Source organism: Ranitomeya variabilis, chromosome 1, assembly GCF_051348905.1.
Source record: "Ranitomeya variabilis isolate aRanVar5 chromosome 1, aRanVar5.hap1, whole genome shotgun sequence".
NCBI lineage: Eukaryota > Metazoa > Chordata > Amphibia > Anura > Dendrobatidae > Ranitomeya > Ranitomeya variabilis.
Genome location: NC_135232.1, coordinates 637,607,430 through 637,624,942, shown reverse-complemented (window position 1 = coordinate 637,624,942; position 17,513 = coordinate 637,607,430). Strand labels below are relative to the sequence as shown.

Sequence of the window (17,513 nt, the reverse complement as noted above, 5' to 3'; positions counted from 1 at the left end):
TAGGATTCCTCTGCCACACTGTATTTTATATGCAGCATTTTAGTTTCCAGTCATGTGTATATACACACTCTTTTTCTCTCCCGGTACCTGCCTTGTGTATATGAGTTAGCATCATGTTGTAGTTTGGACTTATTTCGGATGTGTGCCATCATAAAATGTGTTTTTTTAGCATCCACATGTACTTACTAGTTATCATATGGCACACCTCCTGTTCATCCTTCTTCACTTTATTACTTAGCAGGTTGTAGGTTGTATGCGGCACTAGTGTTGCCTTTCTCATTTTATTTTATTGCTAATGATTTTTTGTTACTCAGTTTATTTGTGCAGTTTTCTGCTATTTTTACGGTTTTCAATAAATTGTTAATCTTAGCTTGGTGTCCATCTTCTTTTTTGGTATATTCTCCCAACAGTAGTTGGGTCCCACTGGTTGCTGCCAATTCTGAACTGGATTGAGTGCCCGAGTGACTACACAATCACCGCTCTGTGCTCACCTCTGAGAATGTCGGCTGCTCCTGGGAGGAATAAAGTTTATTTTTTCCCAGTAGCTGTACTTTCAGCAAGGCACCTGGACACCATTGTAACGTTAACCTTACATCTGCAGTGTAACAGCATTTGGGGACATGACCGGTTCCTTCTACAGCTGCACTCGCCTTCCTCTGAACACTGTACATGTCTCAGGAGTACTGGTTTCCACTCTGGAGAGGGTGACAGAATTCAAACAAAACTCCAAATTTTAGCAACTCCAGTATATTCATAAAAATATCCTTTATCGAGAATCCATTCAAGGGGGTTGTCCACTATTCGGAAAACCTCGTTCTCAATCACTATGTTTCCACCACGTAAAATAACACTCAGGGCTGTTTCAGACTGTCGGATTACAATGCACTGGCCAGACATCTGACCAAAGCGTGACAGCTTTATATGTTTTTATGAGGTGGTCAAGCTTGAGTCAGAAGATGTGCGGCCAGTCTGTGCTTTGTGGTATCGATCAGACGCCTGAAACAACCCTAATACTCACCTCCAGTGGCGGCGGAGTTCAAAGCAGTGTCGGCACTGGTGCTCCTGTGAGATTATGTGATGCGATCCCAATCAGTCTCCTTTGTACAAATAAAGACATACCGAGTAAATCAGATCTTTGGATCTCCTCTCACCTGCTCCTGATGTCTTGATTTGTCCGAATGAGGGGACAGTGAAGAGGCCGCTGATTATCACACCAGACCCGAGACTGCCAGTGAAGCCAAACGAGAGTATAGAAAATGAGATGATTGAGAAGGGGTTGTCCAAGTAATGTTTTACCCCTTTAAGGGCAATTGTTATGTATATCGAAACTGCGTATGCTTTCTGCGTCCTTAATACATCATCCATGGCTGGGCGGAGTTTGATGCAAGACCTTGACTGTCCCGTACAGAGTCCAGGCTTATTTCCAGGAAACTAAGTCATGATGAAACAAAATGAAGAATGGTGGTCCGACCCTTTTCTCAAGCATCAATGTCTGACCTCACAAATGCTTTTCAAGATGAATGCGCAAAAATTCCAAGACATTTCCAAAAACTTTTAATTTTAGTTGCAATGGGTGGAGGAGATTTATATTCATGCCTATTAATTTAGAATGTGATTTTCTAAAATCTCCTGTCGGTGAGATGTTTAGGTCTCCCTATCTTCTGATCTCAGTATCTGGCGCACACACACAGGAGGTTGCCGGCTGCTTCTGGAATCAGAGAAACTATGTAGTCGGGTTCCCACATGCCAACTTAACTGCATTTGGTTCACATTTCATTCATAATAAGGAATAATCATAAGGGTCCGTGTTCACACAGCTAATTTGTCTAAAAATGTCTATTATTGACCCCTTTCTACATATTTGGTTATAGATACACAATTACTTGTTGCAGAAAAAGCCCCATTTCCAATTAATGAAAATGAATCTTACATCTATAAGACTAAGGAGGACACGATCCTGAAACAAATTAATTTACCATTTAATTTAACTGCCCATTAATGAACATGAAAGTAGAACAAAAAGAAAAAAATGACAAATACTGCAGTCCATAACATGACAATATATACAGTAATATTTGTACTGTAATTTGTAACCAGCCCAACCAAAATATGACACAGGAAACTTGTTCGTAGCAAAATAATACAGGAAAAGACAAAACAAAAAACAGAACGTAACATATAAATATAATACACGGCCAATCCTTTAGATTGGTAGCTTAGTCCCATATACGTTGGCCATCTAAACTTTGAGGTTAGATGTCAACTAGTCAAAATGTTGAGTGCAAAAGTCTCAAGTCATTGCAAGTGCAATGTGAGAAACTCACGCGAGTCTCGCACCTCAATACCCGGCACTGCCACCGACACTCAGGACCGGAGCGTTCAGCTGCATAGAAATACATGCAGCCGCACACACCGGTCCCCAGTGCCGGCAGCAGTGCCAGGTATTGAGGCGCGGGTTTCTCACAATGCACTCACAAGTGTGACCCCGGCCTTACTCTGATTTTCCCCTGTGATGTCCACAGCTCCTTATTGAGGCTTCTGTAAATCACAGGAATCAGTTCTGCATATCAGCAGAGTTCCCACCACTGTGCTGGTCCATTCTGTACTGGTCCCAGCTCCTGCATTATTCTTGATGGTGAGGACTTTTTGTCCAGGCTCAGAAAACTGATGGACAATCATTAGGACATGCCATGAATGTCCCAAACTGTAAGACCCTCACAAATCAAATATTAATGGCCTATGCTAAAGGATAGACCATTAATATTGTCATATTGTCCTCCTGGAGAATTCCTTTAAGAGAATAATGAAAAATAAAAATCACATTTCATCATACTATACAAACTGTAAAAATAAGTATTGCATGCTAGTTATTTACTGATAACTAAACAACTAAGGCCCCAAGTACACTTCTCTCAAGTCCGCTTAAAGGTAATCTGTCAGCAGGCTTTGCTACATAATATGAGAGCAGCATCATATAGGAACAGAGACCCTGGATTGCAGCAATGTATCACAAAGGGCAGAGGTGTCAAACTGCATTCCTCGAGGGCCGCAAACAGGTCATGTTTTCAGGATTTCCTTAGCATTCCACAAGGTGCTGGAATCATTCTGTGCAGGTGATTAAATTATCACCTGTGCAATACAAGGAAATCCTGAAAACATGACCTGTTGGCGGCCCTCGAGGAATGCAGTTTGACACCTCTGACATAGGGTATGTGCACATGTTAAAGGGTTGGTGCTAAACACAAAGTTTAATTCTAAATGCTCATTTAATTCCATAATCTAATATATTTTCTAATATACTTTAATTAAAAATTCCATATACTTCCCTAACTACACTAACTGTTTTTTTTTTTCTTCTTACTTTTTGATGACGCATCTTTTGTGAATCCCAATGCTGCGGTCACAACTCAGTCTCTGTCCTCTACCTGAAACGAAGCATTATCAGTTACGTCCATTTCAAGAGATGGGCTAGTCCCTGCTCTACTGAGCATGCGTTGTCAATTCCGACATGTTCAATAGATTCTTGTCACTGCAATGACAGTGCACTCTCTCGTTGGCTTTGATCAGAAGTAGAAAAAAAAGTCAACACAGCACACTGTTAGTGTGCGTTGTAAGATTACCCAGCATGCAGAGACCAGTGCCGCCTTCACAGTGCCTCACAGTGCCTCTGCACGCCTGGTAATCCCTTTACAATTCGCACTGACAGTGCGCTCTGTTGCTGGCTTGTTACATTTGATCAAAGCCAGCGAGAGAGCTCTGTCATTGCACACAACACAATGACAAGAATCTACTGAGCATCTGTTGGAATTGACAACCAAAGCATGCTCAGTAGAGCAGGGACTAGCTCAGCCCCTGATACGAAGGGCACTGATAATGCTTCGCTTGAGCATCCCAGCATACCCTGGGAATCTCAAACAAAATGTCAAAGAGGAAGTAGATAGAATAGTGAGGAAACTACAGGAATGTTTTAATTAAAGTATATAAGAAAATAGATTAGGGCATTGGATAGATAGGGATTCAGAATGAAAATTAATTTGTGTTTTGTGCCCCCCTCTTTAAGCATTTGCTGCATTATTTATGGCACAGTTTTGTTACAAAAACTGAAGGATTTCCTAGCACGTAAGTAAAGTGAATGAGATTCCTAAAGTCTCCCTCACACATTGCTTATTCTTTCCTTGTAGATTTGAAAGTTTACGTCTGCAGCACGTCAATTCTTTCATCCTTTCTAATATCTGGTAAAAACAAAAAAAAGCACTTTTTTATGCAGCATTTTTCCTTCCAAGAGACACGTTGATATGTTTGCAACAGATACTTAACACGTGCACATACCCTTAGCTTACTGGGTGTTGTCATTGTGATTGTCACAGTTTCCTCTGTGACTATCACAAGTTTCCTAGCAGAGGTCAGAATGCTGATCTGTGTATAACCCTGATCTCCCTTTCTATTAACAGAAAGTTGCTAATCAGTCCTGGGGTATGGTTGGACTAGGATGTATGAGGCCAGTTATCCAGTTTTGGTAATCTCCTGCCGATAACACACTTGATTTAATTGAAACTGTAGAACACAGCTAGTACATGACATCACTGGAATCAGGGTCTTTTCCTTTACATCATGCTGCTCTCAGTAAGCACAGCAAAAATACACTGTAATTCCCTTTAAAACAGCGCTATGACCGCTTTGCCAAACCAATTTTCAATTTTAAAAAGTATAACGACAAACCCCTTAATGAAATCAGTTAGGATTATGCTACTTTTGCGGACGAGAAGTGTGCTGCACGCTATAATGTATCAGATTATATGAGCTGCATCTATGAAATATTAATATGGGCAAAATTCATACGGTTAATCACAAAATAGTCAGCAAAAATAGGTTTTGATGAAATTTTAAATTGCATTAAAAAAAAATTTAGCCTTCGTATAATAAAATTATCTGGCACCATCTGGCACAGCATCACTTGTATGAAAATAGTTGCTCATGCCTTTTTTGAATTAGTGAAAAATATATTCCTTTTGTTTGGGTGATTATGGTCACTAAAACATTTATCTGCAATTTCATTCTCAGTAAAAAAGTATATAAAAAGAAAAATGTTTGTACAACATTATAAAAAAACAAAAACAAAGGCTAAGCCAAATTAATGTCCTTAAAGAGATAGAAGACAAAGTACCAAAGCTCCACCAAGTATGTTTGGATAGTTTACAGAGAACGTGCACTTTTCCAGAGAAGCCCTTGAACCCGAACCCACACAACATTTTGTGGTCAAGTGAAAATAGGAGAAAATTGCACGTTTCCATAGCAAGAAAGAAAGTAAGTACTTCAGAGGACATTTACCACTCTGCCATCTGAATGGGAAGTGGCGTTAAGAGCTAACAGCAGCACGATGGAAGACTGCATCCCCCACACAACACATGGACACACTATTCTTTATTGAGGGCGGCCTGTATGGCCTTGTCCATGATTGTTCTGAACTCCTCATAGCTGTGATTCCCAGGAAGCTGCATGCTGTTGTTGCTTTTGTTTGTGGTGGGAAATATATTGTCATAATGGAACAACAGTGTTGGCAGAGGGTCAAATCCTGCTGGTGGAATGGAGTCTACACCTGTTGCAAAAGTCAAAATGTCTTCCAATGAAACCGCAGTATCACCATCTGCAGAAAACAATGCAGAAGATTAGGAAGAACAAAGAAACAGAACAAAGAATATTAAATTCCGCTTTTCTAAATTGCTTGTTCCGAACCATCAGATTTGTGAAATTCTGCTGGAATATTTCCATTAATTCACTCCACTTCATAAGCTATGCCCATGCAGCCCCACTCAGCAGATAGTTACACTGTCAGACTATGTGGTATCTGTCCAGATATGACTACAACTGGTCCTGGCTGATACACCATAGACTTGTATGGGCAGGACAGATGACAAGAGGTTTTTTTTTTACCAAACATTTTGGCCATGATTTGCAAAGCAAAAGTATTCTTTGGAAATAAATATTGCAGAGTATATGTTTTCTTACAGTCAACTGAATCCATCTGTATGACAGAGCTGCATAGGTTAGAGCAACACATAATGAGGTTTTCCGATTGAAGACCCCAATTGTGTGTCAAGAACAGATCAGAATTCAGTTTTATGCACCGATACACACAGGTATAAGCAAGGAATGAGAACAGATGCAATACCAATATCAGGACTTCAGAAGACACGCAGCTAATTAAAAGGGGTTTACCATTTTTACAAAAGTGGTCTCCAAACACTAGTACTATGTAAAATAAAATACTGATACTACCCTCCCCTGGTCCAGCTCAAGCTGTCTGCTGCTGTACCTGCAGTTTGGCTGCGGTCTAATCACTAAGTTCAGTTGCTTTAAACAGAAAAAGTTGCAGAGCTAAGTGTTTGGCAGCAGTGGTGATGTACGTTGTTGATATACGCTCCAGCCAAACCACAGGGATATGAGCAACGGCAGACAGCTGTCAATAGTCCTGGGGAGGGTGAGTATTACTGGATTATGTTTTTACATGGCTACTATGGTTTGGGAACCACGTTTGTAAGAGTTGAATAATCCTTTAAAGAAGTTGGCCACTACAATAATTTTTTTTTTTTTTATAAATCTTGCTATTATGTGCCACTGAAAACATCCACTGTGTTTATTTTAGCAATATTACCTTTTATCATGCTGTAGCAGCACATCTTCAGTGCTGGATCCAGCTCTCATGGGGTTAATCTACAACTTTCTCCTGAGTTATTGTGCTCTAATACTACAAGTTCCATGATGCATTGCACTGGCCACTAAGGCTACTTTAACACTAGCGTTTTTTCGGCGGACGTCGCAAAGCGTCGTTTAGGGAGGTTTTTTTCCCCATAGACTTACATTACCGATGCATTGCGATGGTTGCGTGTTTTGGCGCACCGCCACAAAAAAAGTTACATGTAACGTTTTTTTGTGCGTCTAGTCCACCATTTTCGACCACGCATGCACGGCTGAAACTCCGCCCCCTCCTCCCCGGACCTTACAATGGGGCAGTGGAAGCGTCGTAAGACTGCTTCCGCTGCCCCCGTTGTGCTTTTCTTTCACAGCATGCGTCGGAACAACGCACTGCGACGGGCCCGTACCGATGCTAGTGTGAAAGCAGCCTAAGCCCGAACCTACCACACCCACTCCAAAACACACCCAAACCCCTCCCTCATCTAGCTTCAAAAAGATTTGTGATATCATTTCTGTTCAACCTCCTCTTTTACATTTGTCCAACCCACACTCCATTACACACATATAGGTAGATAGATAGATAGTTAGATACAGTTGTGGCCAAAAGTATTGACACTCCTGCAATTCTGTCAGATAATACTCAGTTTCTTCCTGAAAATGATTGCAATCACAAATTCTTTGGTATTATTATCTTCATTTGTCTTAAATGAAAAAACACAAAAAGAATTGTCCTAAAGCCAAATTGGATCTAATTCCACACCAAACATAAAAAAAGGGGGTGGACAAAAGTATTGGCATTGTTCGAAAAATCATGTGATGCTTCTCTAATTTGTGTAATTAACAGCACCTGTAACTTACCTGTGGCACCTAACAGGTGTTGGCAATAACTAAATCACACTTGCAGCCAGTTGACATGGATTAAAGTTGACTCAACCTCTGTCCTGTGTCCTTGTGTGTACCACATTGAGCATGGAGAAAAGAAAGAAGACCAAAGAACTGTCTGAGAACTTGAGAAACCAAATTGTGAGGGAGCATGAGCAATCTCAAGGCTACAAGTCCATCTCCAAAGATCTGAATGTTCCTGTATCTACCGTGCGCAGTGTCATCAAGAAGTTTACAGCCCATGGCACTGTGGCTAACCTCCCTAGATGTGGACGGAAAAGAAAAATTGACAAGAGATTTCAACGCAAGATTGTGTGGATGTTGGATAAAGAACCTCGACTAACATCCAAACAAGTTCAAGCTGCCCTGCAGTCCGAGGGTACAACAGTGTCAACCCGTACTATCCGTCGGCGTCTGAATGAAAAGGGACTGTATGGTAGGAGACCCAGGAAGACCCCACTTCTTACCCCGAGACATAAAAAAGCCAGGCTGGAGTTTGCCAAAACTTACCTGAAAAAGCCTAAAACGTTTTGGAAGAATGTCCTCTGGTCAGATGAGACAAAAGTAGAGCTTTTTGGGCAAAGGCATCAACATAGAGTTTACAGGAGAAAAAAAGAGGCATTCAAAGAAAAGAACACGGTCCCTACAGTCAAACATGGCGGAGGTTCCTTGATGTTTTGGGGTTGCTTTGCTGCCTCTGGCACTGGACTGCTTGACCATGTGCATGGCATTATGAAGTCTGAAGACTACCAACAAATTTTGCAGCATAATGTAGGGCCCAGTGTGAGAAAGCTGGGTCTCCCTCAGAGGTCATGGGTAGGGTTGAGCGACCTTTATTTTTAAAGGATCGGGTCGGGTTTCACGAAACCCGACTTTCTCAAAAGTCGGGTCGAGTGAAATCGGCCGATCCTATAAAAAAGTCAGGGTCGGCCGAAACGCGAAACCCAATGCAGTGCAATGGGATACTATGGTTCCCAGGGTCTGAAGGAGAGGAAACTCTCCTTCAGGCCCTGAGATCCATATTTAAGTGTAAAATAAAGAATTAAAATAAAAAATATTGATATACTCACCCTCTGACGCGCCCTGGTAGTAATTGGCATCTTCCGTTCCTAAGAATGGCGCTTAAAAGACCTTTCGATGATGTCACGGCTTGTGATTGGTCGCGGCGGCCCACGTGACCACTGAGCGACCAATCACAACAAGCCGTGACGTAATTCTCAGGTCCTAAATTCCTCATTCTAGGAATTTAGGCCATGAGAATTACGTCACGGCTTGTGATTGGTCGCTGAGCGGTCACGTGGGCCGCCGCGACCAATCACAAGCCGTGACGTCATCGAAAGGTCCTTCACGCGCTCATTCTTAAGAAGGAAGGCTGCCGGAAAGAAGCCGAGGGTGAGTATATTCCTATTAGGTATATACTCACCCTCGGACGCACCCTGCTTCTTTCCGGCAGCCTTCCTTCTTAAGAATCAGCGCGTGAAGGACCTTTCGATGACGTCACGGCTTGTGATTGGTCGCGGCGGCCCAAGTGACCGCTCAGCGACCAATCACAAGCCGTGACGTGATTCTCATGGCCTAAATTCCTAGAATGAGGAATTTAGGACCTGAGAATTACGTCACGGCTTGTTGTGATTGGTCGCTCAGCGGTCACGTGGGCCGCCGCGACCAATCACAAGCCGTGACGTCATCGAAAGGTCTTTCAAGCGCCATTCTTAGGAACGGAAGATGCCGGTTACCAGCGGCGATGTCCAGGTTGCGTCGGAGAGGTGAGTATAGCAATATTTTTTATTTTAACCCCTTCCCGACCTTTGACGCCACGTAGGCGTCATGAAAGTCGGTGCCAATCCGACCCATGACGCCTATGTGGCGTCATGGAATGATCGCGTCCCTGCAGATCGGGTGAAAGGGTTAACTCCTATTTCACCCGATCTGCAGGGAGAGGGGGAGTTGTACTTCAGCCCAGGGGGGGTGGCTTTGCCCCCACGTGGCTACGATCGCTCTGATTGGCTGTTGAAAGTGCAACAGCCAATCAGAGCAATTTGCAATATTTCACCTATGAAAATGGTGAAATATTGCAATCCAGCCATGGCCGATGCTGCAATACCATCTGCCATGGCTGGAAATCATGTTCTGCCCCCCCCCCCCCCCCCACGATCTCCTCCCCAGTCCTCCGTTCTGTCCGGTACCCCCCTCCGTCCCCCTGTCCGCTCCCCCGTGCTCCTCTCCGCTCCCCCCGTCCTCCGATCCCCCCCCCCCTGTGCTCCGATCCACCCCCCCCCCCACCCCCTCATACTTACCAAGCCTCCCGAAGTCGGTCCATCTTCTCCCTGGGCGCCGCCATCTTCCAAAATGGCGGGCGCATGCGCAGTGCGCCCGCCGAATCTGCCGGCCGGCAGATGAGTTACAAGTACATTTTGATCGCTGTGGTAGGTTCTATCACAGCGATCAAAATAAAAAAAATAATAAATAAACCCCCCCCTTTATCACCCCTATAGGTAGGGACAATAATAAAATAAAGAAAATATATTTTTTTTCTTTTTCCAATAGGGTTAGGGTTAGAACTAGGGTTAGAACTAGGGGTAGGGTTAGGGGTAGGGGTAGGGTTATGGCATGTGCACACAGTGCGGATTTGGCAGTGGATCCGCAGCGGATTGGCCGCGGATCCGCAGCGGATTGGCCGCTGCGAATTCGTAGCAGTTTTCCATCAGGTTTACAGTACCATGTACACCTATGGAAAACCAAATCCGCTGTGCCCATGGTGCGGAAAATTCCGTGCAGAAACGCTGCGTTGTATTTTCCGCAGCATGTCAATTCTTTGTGAGGATTCCGCAGCGTTTTACACCTGTTCCTCAATAGGAATCCGCAGGTGAAATCCGCACAAAAAAACACTGGAAATCCGCTGTAAATCCGCAGTGCCTTTTACCTGCAGATTTTTCAAAAATCGTGCGGAAAAATCTCACACGAATCCGCAACGTGGGCACATAGCCTTAGGGTTAGGGTTGGAATTAGGGCTAGGGTTGGAAATAGGGTTAAGATTAGGCTTGTGGTTAGGGTTACGGATAGGGTTAGGGGTGTGTTGGGGTTAGGGTTGTGGTTAGGGGTGTGTTGGGGTTAGGGTTGTGATTAGGGTTATGGCTACAGTTGGGATTAGGATTAGGGGTGTGTTGGGGTTAGTGTTGAAGTTAGAATTGAGAGGTTTCCACTGTTTAGGCACATCAGGGGTCTCCAAACGCAACATGGCGCCACCATTGAATCCAGCCAATCTTGCGTTCAAAAAGTCAAATGGTGCTCCCTCCCTTCCAAGCCCCGACGTGCACCCAAACAGTGGTGTACCCCCACATTTGGGGTACCAGCGTACTCAGGACAAACTGGGCAACAACTGTTGGGGTCCAATTTCTCCTGTTACCCTTGCAAAAATAAAAAATTACTTGCTAAAACATAATTTTTGAGGAAAGAACAATTATTTTTTATTTTCACGGCTCTGCGTTATTATCTTCTGTGAAGCACTTGGGGGTTCAAAGTGCTCACCACACATCTAGATAAGTTCCCTTGGGGGTCTAGTTTCCAAAATGGAGTCACTTGTGGGGTGTTTCTACTATTTAGGCACATCAGGGGCTCTGCAAATGCAACGTGATGCCCGCAGACCATTCCATCAAAGTCTGCATTTCAAATGTCACTACTTCCCTTCCGAGCCCTGACGTGTGCCCAAACAGTGGTTTACCCCCACATATGGGGTATCAGCGTACTCACAACAAACTGGGCAACAAATATTGGGGTCCAATTTCTCCTGTTACCCTTGTGAAAATAAAAAATTGCTTGCTAAAACATCTTTTTGAGGAAAGAAAAATTATTTTTTATTTACATGGCTCTGCGTTATAAACTTCTGTGAAGCACCTGGGGGTTATAAGTGCTCACTATGCATCTAGATAAGTTCCTTGGGGGGTCTAGTTTCCAAAATGGGGTCACTTGTAGGGGAGCTCCAATGTTTAGGCACACAGGGGCTCTCCAAACGCGACATGGTGTCCGCTAATGATTGGAGCTAATTTTCCATTGAAAAAGCCAAATGGCGTGCCTTCCCTTCCGAGCCCTGCGGTGCGCCCAAACAGTGGTTTACCCCCACATATGAGGTATCGGCGTACTCAGGAGAAATTGCCCAACAAATTTTAGGATCCATTTTATCCTGTTGCCTATGTGAAAATGAAAAAATTGAGGCTAAAAGAAATTTTGTGTGAAAAAAAAGTACTTTTTCATTTTTACGGATCAATTTGTGAAGCACCTGAGAGTTTAAAGTGCTCACTATGCTTTTAGATAAGTTCCTTGGGGGGTCTAGTTTCCAAAATGGGGTCACTTGTGGGGGAGCTCCAATGTTTAGGCACACGGGGGCTCTCCAAACGTGACATGGTGTCTGCTAGCGATGGAGATAATTTTTCATTCAAAAAGTCAAATGGCGCTCCTTCCCTTCCGAGCCTTACCATGTGCCCAAACAGTGGTTTACCCCCACATGTGAGGTATCGGTGTACTCAGGAGAAATTGTCCAACAAATTTTAGGATCCATTTTATCCTGTTGCCCATGTGAAAATGAAAAAACTGAGGCTAAAATAATTTTTTTGTGAAAAGGGGTCACTTGTGGGGGAGCTCCAATGTTTAGGCACACGGGGGCTCTCCAAACGCGACATGGTGTCCGCTAAAGATTGGAGCCAACTTTTCATTGAAAAAGTCAAATGGCGCTCCTCCCCTTCCGAGCCCTGCCGTGCGCCCAAACAGTGGTTTACCCCCACATATGAGGTATCAGCGTACTCAGGACAAATTGGACAACAACGTTCGTGGTCCAGTTTCTCCTTTTACCCTTGGGAAAATAAAAACATTTTCGCTAAAAGATCATTTTTGTGACTAAAAAGTTAAATGTTCATTTTTTACTTCCATGTTGCTTCTGCTGCTGTGAAACACCTGAAAGGTTAATAAACTTCTTGAATGTGGTTTTGAGCACCTTGAGGGGTGCAGTTTTTAGAATGGTGTCACTTTTGGGTATTTTCAGCCATATAGAACCCTCAAACTGACTTCAAATGTGAGGTGGTCCCTAAAAAAAATGGTTTTGTAAATTTTGTTGTAAAAATGAGAAATCACTGGTCAAATTTTAACCCTTATAACTTCCTAGCAAAAAAAAAAATTTGTTTCCAAAATTGTGCTGATGTAAAGTAGACATGTGGGAAATGTTATTTATTAACTATTTTGTGTCACATAACTCTCTGGTTTAACAGAATAAAAATTCAAAATGTGAAAATTGCGAAATTTTCAAAATTTTCGCCAAATTTCCGTTTTTTTCACAAATAAACTCAGAAATTATCGACCTAAATTTACCACTAACATGAAGCCCAATATGTCACGAAAAAACAGTCTCAGAATCGCTAGGATCCGTTGAAGCGTTCCTGAGTTATTACCTCATAAAGGGACACTGGTCAGAATTGCAAAAAACGGCAAGGTCATTAAGGCCAAAATAGGCTGGGTCATGAAGGGGTTAATTCTTTATTTTACACTTAAATGTGGATTCCGATACCGAGTTCCGATATCGCAAACATATCGGAACTCGGTATCGGAATTCCGATACCAGATTCAGAAGATCGCCGACCTCATGGCCGACCCCAAACAGGGGTCGGGTCGGGTTTCATGAAACCCGACTTTGCCAAAAGTCGGCGACTTCTGAAAATGGCCGACCCGTTTCGCTCAACCCTAGTCATGGGTCTTCCAGCAGGACAATGACCCAAAACACACTTCAAAAAGCACTAGAAAATGGTTTGAGAGAAAGCACTGGAGACTTCTAAGGTGACCAGCAATGAGTCCAGACCTGAATCCCATAGAACACCTGTGGAGAGATCTAAAAATGGCAGTTTGGAGAAGGCACCCTTCAAATATCAGGGACCTGGAGCAGTTTGCCAAAGAAGAATGGTCTAAAATTCCAGCAGAGCATTGTAAGAAACTCATTGATGGTTACCGGAAGCTGTTGGTCGCAGTTGAGGGTGCCAATACTTTTGTCTGGCCCATTTTTGGAGTTTTGTGTGAAATGATCAATGTTTTGTTTTTTGCTTCATTCTCTTTTGTGTTTTTTCATTTAAGACAAATTAAATGAAGATAATAATACCAAAGAATGTGTTTGCAGGAAGAAACTGAGTATTATCTGTCAGAATTGCAGGGGTGTCAATACTTTTGTCCACAACTGTAGATAGATATGTATCTATATATCTATGTCTATTTACATAGATATGTCCATATCCATGTTTCTAAACCCCTTCACCCCTGGAGCTTTTTTCGTTTATCGCTCCCCTTCTTTCCAGAGCCATAATTTTTCCGTCCATATGGCCATGTGGGGGCTTGTCTTTTGCGGGACAAGTTTTACTTTTGAATAATACCATTGGTTTTACCATGTCGTGTAACAGAAAATGTGAAAAAAATTTAAAGTGCGATGAAATTGCAAAAAAAGTGCAATCCCACACTTGTTTTTTGCCTGGCTTTTTTGCTAGGTTCACTAAATGCTAAGGCTGTGTGCACACGTTGCGGAATTCATTGCAGATCCCCAGGGTTATTTGCTGCACAGAATTGCATCAAATCCTCAGCTTTTTTTTTCCGCAGCATGTCACTTTTGTGCCGAACTGCAGCGTTTCTGCACCCTAAGGCTACGTGTCCACGTTCAGGATGGCCGGCGCTTTGGACGGAGCAGAAAACTCGTTCCGCCCCCTTCTGTAGACATGATGATGCCGGATGTGTTCATTGCACACATCCGGAATCACCGCACCCCATACATAGGGCCCTGTGTTTTACCTTGCGGCGGCGCAGCTTCACCGCAAGGTAAACGGACATGCTGCGATCTAAAAAGACGCGCCGCATGTCCGGAATCGCAGGGCCGCCGGGTGCGTGTTACCACGCATAGTGGAGGCGGGATTTCATAAAAATCCCCTTTACTATGCTGTAACCTCTGGACGCTGCGAATTAAACACTGCGGCTCCACGCAGCGTTCAATCCGCAGCTATTCCGGATGTAATACGGCCCGTGGACACATACCCTTAGACTTTCATTGAGTCAGGCACATCCGTAGCAAAACCGCAGATGTAAAAATGATCTGCAGTTTTGCTGCGGATGTGGGTCCGAGAAACGCTGCAGTTCGGGAGGAGGGAAGTGTGTGGGCGGTGACTCTGTTCGTGTATGTGTGTGCGGGGTCTGCGGGCTGTTCGGATGTGTGAGGGACTGTTCGGGTGTGTGCGGGGGGTCTTTTGGGGGGGTGTGCAGGCATCATCCGATGGGACTACAAGTACGCAGCATCCAATCTGCAGCTAATTCGGATGTAAGGCTACTTTCACACTTCTGTCAGTACGGGGCCGTCGCAAACCGTCGTCCCGACGGACGTTGTGCTAAATTTAGCACAACGTGGGCAGCGGATGCAGTTTTACAACGCATCCGCTGCCCATTGTGATGAGCGGAGAGGAGAGGGCAGAGTTCCGGCCACGCATGCGCGGTCGGAAATGGCGGACACGTCGCACAAAAAACCATTACATTGAAATTTTTTTGTGCGTCGCGTCTGCCAAAACACGACGGATCCGTCGCACGACGGATGCGACGTGTGCCCATCCGTCCCGATCCATCGCTAATACAAGTCTATGGGCAAAAAACGCATCCAGCAAGCACATTTGCAAGATCCGTTTTTTGCCCATAACGACGGATTGCGACGGAGCCCAGAAGACGGAAGAGTGAAAGTAGCCTAATCCAGACAGTGGACACGCATCCTACACTATCCATACATCTATCAATAGATATATCTATCCAGATATATCTATAGATAGATATGTGAATAGATAGATGTATGCACCTATAGATCTATCTATATGTAGATCTGTTCTGTCTATCCATTTCATCTATCATCTGTCTGTGTGTAATTGAGTGTGGGTTGGACAAATGTAAAAGAGGAGGTTGGACAATAATGACATGACAAATTTTTTTTTTGTTCAATAATATATCTTTATTTTAGCTTTCAAAAACGCATAGAAAAACGCACAAAAACTGCACCAAAAAAATTAAAAAATGCATCAAAACCGTGCAAAAAACGCATCAAAACCGCAGCAAAAACTGCACCAAAACCGCACCAAAAACTACATCAAAACTGCATCAAAACCGCACCAAAAACTGCATGAAAACCCACACCAAAAACTGCAGCAAAAACGCACCAAAAACTGCACTAAACACTGCATCCAAACGCATCAAAAACTGCATAAAAACCGCATGAAAACCGCACCAAGAACTGCATCAAAACCGCACCAAAAATGGCATAAAAAAGCATAAAAAACCTGAATCAAAACCGCACCAAATACTGCAGCAAAAACTGAATCAAAACTGCGCAAAAAAAACGCACCGAAAACCGCACCAAGTACTGCATCAAAACAGCACAAAAAAACGGCATCAAAACTGCACAAAAAACGTTAAAAAATGCATCAAAAACGCATCTGCGTTTTCTGCAAGGAGATGCAGATTTTGTGCAGAAAATTCTGCACCCAAATCTGCAACATATGCACACAGCATAAAACTGACCTGCCATTATGATTCTCCAGGTCATTACGAGTTCATAGACAACAAACACGTCTAGGTTATATTTTATCTAAGTGGTGAAAAAAAATTCCAAACTTTGCTAAAAAGAAATAAAATAATAGCGTCATTTTCCGATACCCGTAGCGTCTATATTTTATGAGATATCGGGTTGGGTGAGGGCTAATTTTTTGCGTGCCGAGCTGACGTTTTTAAGGATACCACTTTTGTGCAGATACGTTCTTTTGATTGCCCGTTATTGCATTTTAAAGCAATATCACGGCAACAAAAAAAACAATTTTGGCTTTTGATTTTTTTCTCGCTACGCCGTTTAGCGATCATGTAAATTTTTTTTTTTGTATTGAATATTGAAAACAGCTGACATGTTGCGACTTTGAAGTGGGCTCACCGCCGAAGCCCACCTCAAAGAGGGGGATACTGCCAGCTGACGTACTATTCTATCAGCTGGCAGAAAGGGGTTAATGAACAGTATGTTTCAGTTTTAAAAAAATATATATATGAAAAAAAAATAAATAAATAAAAATGGCGTGGGATCTCGCGCAATTTTCTGCGCCAGAGGGGGAAAGCCGACGTCCGGGGGCCAATAACTGTATTCTGGGAAGGGGGTAATACCAATGGCCCCTCCCAGGCTATGAATATCAGCCCGCAGCTGTCTACATAGCCTTTACTGGCTATTAAAACAGGCCCCCCCCCAAAAAAGGACGTGGGGTTCCCCTATATTTTATAGCCAGAAAGGACCCCCCCGGCTACAAATACCAGTCCGCAGCCACCCCAGAAATGGCGCATCACTCCCGTGTAGCGGTGGGATATGGGGTAATAAGGGGTTAATGTCACCTTGCTATTGTAAGGTGACATTAAGCCGGGTTAATAATGGAGAGGCGTCAATAAGACGCCTATCAATTATTAATCCTAAAGTAGTGAGAGAGTTAAAAAAACAAAAAGACACAGCCAGAAAAAAGTATTTTAATATTCTTCATTTAACCATACTTCAGTGCCTGCAAAAAAACAAACAAACAAAAAAAAAAAACGAGCTTCCCACGACGATCTCTTCTATCGGGTGATGTCACTGCTCTATAGGCCCTCCAGTGACACACTGACAGGAGGAGGAGCTCCTGCAGTTTATCACTGAGGTTACCTTAGTTCAGGGTCTCACTTTATGGCATTTGCTGCGTGGGAACTTTCTCACACAGCAATGCCAAAAGTGAGACTAGGGACTATATTCTCACAGGGGCGTAGGAATACATTGTGAGGAATACATTGTGGAAGGATACCTTCCATCATTGTATTCCTGGAGCCCCTGGAGAGCGGTCGCATCAGCTGATGCTGCTGTTCTCCACGGGAGATCGTCGTGG

General features: G+C 43.4%; 1 protein-coding gene across 2 annotated transcripts in view; it reads right to left on the bottom strand.

Annotated features, from left to right (window-relative positions):
• Nucleotides 1-3,362: 3,362 nt before the first annotated feature.
• G2E3 (G2/M-phase specific E3 ubiquitin protein ligase) overlaps nucleotides 3,363-17,513 on the bottom strand; it is an 81,691-nt gene continuing 67,540 nt past the window's right edge. For both annotated transcript variants that reach the window (XM_077260920.1, XM_077260927.1), the window contains exon 15: nucleotides 3,363-5,644. In XM_077260920.1, coding sequence (XP_077117035.1) covers nucleotides 5,415-5,644 — 230 coding nt within the window. In that variant the 3' untranslated portion in view covers nucleotides 3,363-5,414. The remainder of the gene's footprint in view (nucleotides 5,645-17,513) is intronic.